At 37.4% G+C, this 10,869-nt stretch overlaps 2 protein-coding genes across 2 annotated transcripts; both read left to right on the plus strand.

The window, feature by feature from the left end:
• The first annotated feature begins 3,217 nt into the window (after positions 1-3,217).
• Positions 3,218-4,387, plus strand: LOC140234470 (allatostatin-A receptor-like). Its single transcript, XM_072314513.1, has one exon. It carries the CDS (start codon positions 3,218-3,220, stop codon positions 4,385-4,387), a length of 1,170 nt encoding a protein of 389 aa, XP_072170614.1.
• Positions 4,388-9,000: 4,613 nt separating this feature from the next.
• On the plus strand, positions 9,001-10,143 carry LOC140234471 (uncharacterized). The gene is made up of 2 exons (XM_072314514.1): positions 9,001-9,423; positions 9,751-10,143. The coding sequence occupies exons 1-2, from the start codon at positions 9,001-9,003 to the stop codon at positions 10,141-10,143; spliced, it is 816 nt and encodes a 271-aa protein (XP_072170615.1).
• The last annotated feature ends 726 nt before the right edge of the window (positions 10,144-10,869 follow it).

Raw genomic sequence — 10,869 nt, forward strand, 5'->3', positions numbered from 1 at the left:
TTTGATATGGAATATGCTATTCACATAATAATACAATATAATTATAGGATCTTCATATACCTAAAAAACAAGAATTTCCTCTTGGGTCTTCGGAAAAATGTTTTGTGCGTAGTATTTAGGATTAGTTTACACATGTAAGTCATGAACTGTCGTTCAGTAAACTAGCTATTATAAACACGATAAACATGCTTGTAACCTGGCTCACTTAAAAGATGTTTATTTGCACTAATCTGTGGACATGCTTTCTCAACTTTCGCACAAGTTAATTTTATCCACAGCTTGCCCAGATTCTTCTTTTTTAAACGATATAATAATGTCTACTCTATTCTCTCCAACATCAAGTTGTTAACTTGAGGGTTCAAGAAAAAATAATAACTTACTGTTCAAGATATGAACTTATGATATCCTAAGGTGTTTGTGCTGTGGACTGATACTGTAAATTGCAAGGATGTCGTAACAATTTGTAACCCTGTCATCCTTTTTTTGCGAGTTGCATAGCTGATGCCATCTTGAGTACTTTTAATGGGTGTGTAATCGTTTCACTGAACACTATTAACTGTACGCCCTGGCACCGACTTCAGAATGGCGTGGCAGCGGTGGATATCGCGACAATCGTTTTTTTTTTTCTCCGCCTTGCAAATTGAAATGGGATTCCCGTTGCTCCATGAGTTTATTCTGCAAAGAAAACAAACAAACAAACTAAAAATGTGTTCACGATATTTTACCTTAAAATTTGATCTTACATAAATGCACACACACACACATAAAAACATGAACGTTCTTGAGAGACAAATATCATACTTGCACAGGATTCTGCGCATTCCATCGGTGGGTTTGTTGTAATGTGGTGGACATGGTCGACATGAAACTGATGTTTCTTTCACTGCATTCCAAAGCGAAGTTTGGACGGCCTTACAATAATTTGTTCTTCATATGTAATTTTACCAATCGATTCAAGGGATTCATTCTACCCCCCCCCCCTCCCCATCCCTTTTCAGCTTGCTCCTTCATTTCCAATCGATGTCATGTGTTCGTAAATTTTCTCCTGCGATGGGAAGTAATTTTCTCTATTGGACTTCAACTGTCATTTTAATAAATTCCATATGAAAAAAAAAACCACCACAATTGAATGAGTTTGAAAGGAACCATATCACTTTTCCTTCTTTTGCTTTTGCATCGCATCACTCACGACCATTTCCCCCTCTAATGCTGTGTACCACAACTCTGTTCTGTTTGAAAGCAGAAAGATGATAATGCACGGGAACAGAAGTGAGAATAAAAGGGCACTCAAATCGATTATGGATAGCTGATCTATTATTCGGTTGAGTATAACTTTATGAATGGTTAGAGCAAGGATCAAACACCATTGAAATATATCAGGCAAAATAGGAAAAATAAAATATATCAAGTTTTATAATAGAAATACAAATAATACAAATTTCATGTGTTGCATTTGAAACACAAATAAATTATAATAAGTGATATTATAAATAAAATCTTGCGTATGCATAAAAATTAAAATATTCATGTGTCATTAACGTGCTCTTGGAATTTTAGAATATATACACAAAATTTCAAAATGTAGTAATAAAATATAAAGTACATGATTTATTTTGCACTTTTTTAGCTTTTGTGCTTGAACAAGGGATATTGCAATATGGAATATATCGGCATGAAGTTGAGGTTGCTTACTCTAGAGTATAATGTAACAGAAAATGTAATGTATTCTTATTGTTGTTATGTTCCCTAGCTTTGATAAGATGATGATTGTACATGTGCCTTTCTCTAATGTTCCACGGCTAAGAATAATTGCCATTGCCACATATGGCTGCTTTTAGAAATTTTATAGATGTTTCATAAATGTATACCGACTTTACATATTAAGAGAACACACTTAGAAATAAAAATAAACATGTTTGACAAATGTTATAAAACCACTTTGAATTATCATTACATCTGACCTAGTCTCCCTAAGGCTTGTCTCCGTTTCTTTTTCTTTCTCTCTCTCTCTCTCCCTCTCTCTCCTATCTCTCTTAAAAGAGAGAAAAAACACTAATTCCACCGGAATACTGCTGCTCAAGGATGAATCGTCATTGGCTACCTTTAGTACGCATGCGCAGGGGCACCGAAAGCCATTTCATAACCTCAGAGTCAGGCAGCTTTATAACATAATCTGCGCAAATAGAGAGTGAATGTTGTTTACACGGCACGGTAGATTCGTCTTATCCAGCATTATAGCAAATGTACACAAGTCGTGTTCCAGTGAGTATTGTCTCTGACGTTCATAATTACTAGCTCAAACTTAAAACGCTTGCAAAATGCCTTATGATTACTGACCGCCACTTAATATGCCACGTTATAGGCCCCGGTCGTGTCCTACGTGCTTTGGTTTATGATATTTTTAAGGTCATCATTCAAGAGAGGTATTTACTCAGAGATCTACAGTCACGGAAGTAGAAGATACTTTAATGTTCACTAAAATTATGTTATTATCAGTTCATTAGGGGAATATCTTCTAACAAGAGCTTTATTGAGTTAAGCCAGTTGGACCAATGCGTTATAGGCCCCGGTCGTGTCGTACGTGCTTTGGTTTATGATATTTCTAAGGTCATCATTTAAGAGAGGTATTTGAAGAGTTTGTTTGCAAAAACCGATAAATCCATATTTGCCAAATGGAATTATTTGCGATTAAAGGTCAAGAAAAACAAAGAGAATAATAAGAAAATTGTTGCTTCTTTTGACCATAACTTAGATATACCTTTATATGTAGTGACCAATAGGCCTATATCATTTAAAAGGTATTATTTTGTATTTTATGACAGAGATCGTACTTCAAAATCTTCAAAAATGGACTTATCGGTTTTTGCAAACAAACCCTTCATTTACTCCCTAGCCATACGTAGGAGCTTCCTACTTTCAAACGAACATTGTGGTGAATTGTATCCCTATTAAAGTGGATCCGTTAAAAAGTAGTGCAATTCGTTTGCCTGCGATATAAAATATCCCTACATCAATGTGTGTTTGTTTTTGCAGGACATAAACAACAATGGCAATGCCTGCCTTTACCACATTAACAAGCGTTCAACTGGTAATGCTGCTTTCATACTTAGAAAGAGGGGAGAGCAGTCCCACTTTATTCACTGCTTCGTCTGCAACAGATACCGAAGCAGATAATTTATTGTGGAGAACCATTCAAACCACGCCACATGCTGAGACGATGTTCGAAGAAGAAGTTAAAACGCAAATTCCTGGAGCATACTTCGGGAGCAGAGACCGGTTGACCACGCCTTTAGAAGAAATATCGTCATCTTCGAGTGCAATTTTCCAGGACTCTCTGGCGCTTTCAAGTGATGGATATGAGTCTGATATCAGTACGAAAGTCCCATTGTTGTCTGGCTGGTCATGGAAAGCCATAACGTGGTCCTGGTGGTCGATCCTTCAGATGTTCACCGCCATGCTGGGTATTGCAGGCAATTCCCTGGTGATCATCGTCCTTTTCACCAGAAGAGAACTCAGTCGCTCCACAGATACTTTGATTGGTGCACTGGCTGCAGCGGATCTCCTCGCGTCTGTGTTCATGATACCACTCCCGCTGCCGGTCACGGTCCCTTCGTCCGTTCTCGGACAGCTGTACTGCAAAGTAGTGTACACCTCCATGTTTCTGTGGGTGTCATTCGATGCGTCAATTTTCACTCTAACGGCTATAGCTGTGGAAAGGTACATCGCTGTTGCTTATCCTTTCCATTTTAAGCATTTATTAACTCGAAAGAGGGTCATCACTGTAATTGTAGCGAATTGGATCTTAGGGTTCATGGTCGAATCTTTTTTATTCAATGTCGCAAAAGTTGTTAAATCTTCGAACAACTGCGCTTCCGTGTTTTCTTCTAAAGATGTCCAAATGCTCATCGGAACGATTCTGTTCCTAATGCTCTTCGTTATACCCGCCTTGCTGTCACTTACCATGCAAGCAATGACGGCCCACGCCCTGCATCGCCAGTCCCTGGTGTTCCGTAAAGAGGGCAATCAGGAGGGTGGATCGAATCCATCGGCTAGACATCTGGCAGCCAGGAAACGCGTCTTACAGATGCTGTTCATCGTAGTTCTCGTTTTTATTGTATGCTGGGCACCATCGCAGTGTGTCTATTTCGTCTTTAACCTCGGATTACTTCCAGACTCGTACTGGTATAGTCCATTAAACAACGCACTAGTCGTCCTTTCGTTTGGAAACTCCTGTGCCAATCCGATCATCTACACCGTTCGTTACCCAGAGTTCCGCACGGCAATCGGAGAGCTGTTTTCTGCAAAGAAAGGGAAATCTAGAGCACCGTTATTCAGTGAGCGGACAGAGGGGAAACCTGTAAAATCTGTAGAGAGCGTTGATGCCTAGTCTATGTGCGAACTTAATGTTATATGATATTTATGGCATTGGGTAAATTTATTCACTTTATGTAAAATTAAATGAAATATTTTTCAAATGTGACCGTGCATCACAAAACGAACAAAAAGTCGCACGCAGTGAATTTGTGTGAGGACTGAAAATAGGTGAAATCGGTCAACCTAGCCAATCTTGAATTTTTTATATTTTCTGAAAGAGCAAGTCTTCTTCTACATTATGCTAAAGATTGGGTTCATAAAACAAACAGGAAACTGTGTTTTTAGCAGTTGTTCTCAAACACTTTATTGTAGAACAGTGTGATTAGATGCTTCTAATATATAGAGTCCACTTTTCATTTCTTAAAAATCCTGTACACACTCTTCACTTTAAACTCATAACTTTTGAAAGGATAAAGCTACGGCTTTGAAAATTGTTATTAATCATACACAAAGTGTGTTAACAAAACATGCATAATTCAAGCGTAATCTGATTATCCCTTCCTTGTTATCGCTCTGGTGGTTAACACCATGTTTTTGTTTTTCTTTTTGTCCCTTTTATGGAACAGCTAGCGTGGCTTGGAAAAGATTAAGCGCTTGAATAGACTCTTTACTTCAGAGCATCTTTTCTCAGTTCACACTTTTCCAGAGTGTGTGCTTTCTTTCGAACATTTAGATAGGTCAAGAGAGTCCATTTGAATTGAGTTATACATCATTCTGAAGCTTAGATACTGCTCTGTAAAGTTAGAATCTGCCCTTAACTAAAAATCCATGTCTGGCGAGTTTTTGTTTGTTTTGTGGTGCAGGGTCACAAATAAACATTAGTATATAAATTTAGAATGATAAAATGCTCATCATTATAGCGTTGACTTAACAGCGGACGTACAAAGATATATGTTGGCCACAGCTTTGTGATCGATAATATGTTTTGGTGGAAATATTAGGGTAAACAAAAAGAAAAGTGTTATCTTCTGCATTTTTTTTCCTTGTCCTAAATTGCGAGGAACAACTCCCGGCTCTTTGCTTGACAACGTTCTGTACCAAGTTACTTTTCTACTTCTATGACAAAAGGCATTTTTTTTTTTTGGACATGCATCCATAGGGACCGCTACCTGTTATGAAAATGACTTACTGAAACTATGCTGAAGTTTGGATTAGAATTAAACATGCCGTGTACAGTTTTCGTATGATACTCAATACGCTATTCACATACACAATATTCATTTATAACATCTTGATATACTTAAAAAATAAGAATTTCCTCTTGTGTGTTCGGGAAAAAGTACTTTGTGTACGGTATTTAGGATCGGTTTTTACATGTTAGTCATGAACTGTCCAAACTAGCTATACACGATAAAAATGCTTGTAACCTAGCTCACTTAAAAGATGTTTATTTGCACTAATCTGTGTACATGCTTTTTCAACTTCCGCACTAATTTATTTTTACCAACGGCTTTCCCGGATTCTTTTTTAAACGATTTAATAATGTATTCTCTATTCTCTTGAACATCAAGTTGTTAACTTGAGGATTCAAGGAAAAAAAAAAAACTTAACTTACTGTTTAAGATATAAACTTATGAGATCATAAGGTGTTTGTGCTGTGGACTGATATTGTAAATTACAAGGATGTCGTAACAATTTATAACCAATATCATCCCTTTTTTTTTTGCGATTTGCATAGCTGATGCCATCTTGACTACTTTTAATGGGTGTGGTAATCGTTTCACTTAACACTATTAACTGTACGCCCTGGCACCGACTTCAAAATGGCGTGGTAACGGTGGATATCGCGACAACATTTTTTATTTCTTTTTCTTTCTTTTTTTTTTTGCCCACCATATCACCGCCTTGTAAATTTTAGGGCCTCACTGATCAAATTGAAATGGGATTCCCGTTGCTCCATGAGTTTATTCTTCAAAGAAAACAAACAAACTAAATTTATTTACGATATTATACCATAAAATTTGATCTTACATGAACCAAACGAATCGATAAATGCACACACACAAAAAAAAAACAACAACACATGAATGTTCTTGAGAGACAAATATCATCGCTTTTACGATTTACTTGCCAAGGATTCTGCGCATTCCATCGGTGGGTCTATTGGAATTTGGTGGACATAGTTGACATGAAACTGATGTTTCTTTCACTACAGATTATTCCAATGTCTATGACGAGGGGCTTATAACCTTTCATAGATCTTGTAATCTTGTAGAACAAGGAAGAACGTAAATATTTGGAATGAAATACAGAAAAAAGGTGTATTTCACCAAGATTTAATTTTTATCGCATTCCAAATTGAGGTTTGGCAGGCCTTACATTCTCTCGTCTTTCTCCTATATGTCTGATAAAAGGGGTTATTTGTTCTTCATGTGTACTTTTACCAATCGATTTAAGGGTTTCATTCTACTCCCCCTCCCATTTCCCTTTCCGTCTTGCTCCTTCATTTACAATCGATTACATGTGTTCGTAAATTTTCTCCTGCGATGGGAAGTAATCTTCTCTATTGGACTTCAACCGTCATTTTAATAAATTCAATATGAAAAAAACCCCACCACAATTGAATGGATTTGAAAGGAACCATATCACTTTTCCTTCTTTTGCTTTTGCATCGCATCCCTCACGACCATTTCCCCCTCTAATGCTGTTTACCATAACTCTATTCTGTTTGAAAAGCAGAAAGATGATAATGCAAGGGAACAGAAGTGAGAATAAAGGGGCTTTCAAATCGATTATGGATAGATGATTTATCATTCGGTTGAGTATAGCGTTATGAATGGTTAGAGCAAGGATCAAACACCATTGAAATATATCAGGCAAAATAGGAAAATTGAAATATATCAAGTTTAATAATACAAATACAAATAATACAAATTCTATTTGTAGCATTAGGAATACAAATAAATCATAAGTGATATATGTACATGTATATATATATATACATATATATATTATATATATATATATATATATATATATATATATGTATATACATAGCATATACATATGATACGTATACATAAAGATTGATATATTTATGTCGTGTCATTAATGTGCCCTTGGAATTTTAGAATATATTGATTATAGACAATATGTCAAAATGCACTATTAAAATATATATAACGTACATGAATTATTTTGCACTTATTTGAGCTTTTTTTTTTTTGCTTGAACAAGGGGTATCACCATATGGAAGATATCGGAATGAAGTTGAGGTTGCTTACTCTGGTACAGGCCTATAATGTAATCGAAAATGTAATAATCTTATTGTTGGCAATGTTCCTATAGTACTAGCTTTGATAAGATGATGATTGTAAATATACTTTAATAACAGAATTTTCTTCTAATGTTCCATCCGCATGCCTATGAATAATTGTAGTTGTCAAATATTGCTGCTTTTACGGGTTTTTGTTTTGTATAGATGTTTCATAAATGTACGTATACTCACTTTACATGAGAGAACACACTTACAAATTTAAAAAGAAAATATTATGTGATTGAGAAATGTTGTAAAAAAAAAAACACTTTAAAGTATCATTACATCTGCGCTAGTTTCCCTAGGGCTTGTCTCTGTTTCGTTTTCCTTCTCTCTCTCTCTGCTATTTCTCTTGAAAGAGATAAATAAACACTGATTCCACCGGAATACTGCTGCTCAATAATGAATCGTCATTGGCTACCTTTATACGCATGCGCAGGGGCACCGAAAGCCATTTTATAACCTCAGAGTCAGGCAGCTTTATAATATAATCTGCGCAAAATCAAGTACGCTTAGAGGGTGAGACGTTGTTTACACGGCACGGTAGATTGGTCTTATCCATAGCATTATAGCAGATGTACACAAGTCGTGTTTCAGTGAGTATTGTCTCCGACGTTGATAATTACTAGCTCAATCTTAAAATTAGTGACCGTCACTGAATGTTTACTGCCAATATCAGAGAGCTTTTATACACCAAAGCATGGGATAATAGTGACGGGATAAAGGAAACCTACCATTTTGAATGGGACGTTAAAATGTGGGAGAATACATAATTATCAGTTTAAGAGTGCCAGTAGAATTATGTTTGAAAAGGAATCTTCAGTCATCTAACTTAAGATAAGGCCAAATCAAATCCGATTCAAAGATCTGCATTAGAAGGTACTTTAATGTTAAAGGGACGTCATCATTAGTTCATAAGGGGAATATCTTCTAAAAAGAGCTTTATTCAATTAAACCAGTAGGCCCCGGTTGTGCCGTATGTGCTTTGGTTCAGACTACCTTTAAGGTCACAAGAGAGAGGTATTTACTCCCTAGCCATACGCAGAAGCACCCTACTCTCAAGAGAACGTTGTGGTGAATTGCATCCCTATAAACGGATGAAAGTGGATCCGTTAGAAAGTAAAATTCGTTTGCCTGCGATATGAAATATCCCTACTTCAATGTGTGTTTGTTTTTGCAGGACATAAACAGCAATGACAATTCCTGCCTTTACCACATTGACAACCGTTCAACTGGTAATGCTGCTTTCATACTTAGAAAAAGGGGAGAGCAGTCCCACTTTATTCACCGCTACGTCTGCAACAGATACCGAAGCAGATAATATTATTATACTGTGGAAAACCATTCAAACCACGCCATATGATAAGACAATGTTTGAAGAAGAAGTTACAACGCAAATTCCTGGAGGGTACTCCGGGAGCAGAGACCCGTGCACCACGCCTTTAGAAGTAATATCGGCATCTTCGAGAGCAATTTTCAAGGACTCTGTGGTGCCTTCGAATGATGGGTATGAGTGTGATATCAGTCCGAAAGCCCCGTTGTCGTCTGGCTGGTCATGGCAAGCCATAACGTGGTCGTGGTGGCTGATCCTGCAGATGTTCACCGCCATGCTGGGTATTGTAGGCAATTCCCTGGTGATCATCGTCCTTTTCACCCGAAGACAGCTCAGTCGGTCCACAGATACCCTGATTGGTGCACTAGCTGCGGCTGATCTTCTAGCGTCCGTCTTCATGATACCACATCCAGTGCCACTTACTGTTCCTTCGTCAGTTCTTGGACAGGTGTACTGCAAAGTAGTGTACACCTCAACGTTTCTCTGGGTATCATTCAATGCGTCTATTTTCACCTTAACGGCCATCGCTGTGGAAAGGTACATTGCTGTGGCTTATCCTTTCCATTTTAAGCATTTCATAACTCGGAAGAGGGTCGTCATCGTTATTACAGTGAGTTGGATCATGGGGTTCATTGCCACGATTTTCGAATTTAAAACCACAAATGTTGATAGCTCCTCGAATCATTGCTCTTCGATGTTCCTTTCCAAAGACACCAAAATGCTGATGGGAACGATTCTGTTCTTAATGGTTTTCGTTATACCTGCCGTGCTGTCTCTTACCATGCAGGCAATGACGGCCCACGCCCTGCATCGCCAGTCTCTGGTGTTCCGTAAAGAAGGCAATCAGGAGGGTGGTTCGAACCCGTCGGCTAGACATCTAGCAGCCAGGAAACGCGTCTTACAGATGCTATTCATCGTGGTTCTCGTCTTCATTGCTTGCTGGGGACCATCGCAGTGTTTCTACTTTGTATTTAACCTAGGATTGCTCCCAGATTCTTACTGGTATAGCCCTTTAAACAACGCGTTAGTTCTCCTCTCTTTCGGAAACTCCTGCGCAAATCCGATTATCTACACCATTCGTTACCCAGAGTTCCGCGCGGCAATCGGAGAGCTGTTTTCTGCAAAGAAAGGGAAATCTAGGGCACCATTATTCAGTGAGCGGACAGAGGGAAACCTGTAAAACCTTTTGAGGGCATTGGTGCCTAATTGTCACTGGAGTCTTATTTGTCAACGTTATACTGAATGATGTTTTTGTTATGTATAATTCAATTTTACGAAATTGGACCTTATTCACAAAAACAAGTCTCTGCATGCTCTTTTACTGACTTTTCTTTACTTTCTACACAGCCCAAATCGTCAAGCAAGAAATTCAAGACACGAATGTTTTTATTGTTTTTTTTTAACTCTAAATTGTTAAAAAGATGCTTGACTTGAATATATAATAAGAACTGTATGACGGAAACATAGTTAAAAGAACAAACATTAAAAAAACTTACCCAACATAAATGTGATGAAATTATATCTCTCTAACAATAATCCTCGTTTCATTGGAAATTCGTACTTTCTGTATGGCTATAAAATGTAAGTTCTATATAGCATCTCCACATTCGCTAATCACATTTTAAGAGGACCTGCGAAAAGAGACGATGTACATTTCTGGAATTATCGTCCTTGTTTTCCCTTTGCGCCTATGGCATTTACCACTGTTTAAAATCTCTGTCCTCTTTCAAGTCATTGAAAATAGTTGCTTGTAGTATACTTGGTGAAAATTGCAATTACTTGGAATTTGTTTACTGGGTACCATGGTGCAATAGTAACTGATATTTTGTTAGGTATCGATATTAATCTGGTAATTATATTAGATAACCTCGAACACCTGCAACGGCAACAAATTTCTGTTTTGTTG

This window comes from Diadema setosum, chromosome 10, assembly GCF_964275005.1.
Source record: "Diadema setosum chromosome 10, eeDiaSeto1, whole genome shotgun sequence".
NCBI lineage: Eukaryota > Metazoa > Echinodermata > Echinoidea > Diadematoida > Diadematidae > Diadema > Diadema setosum.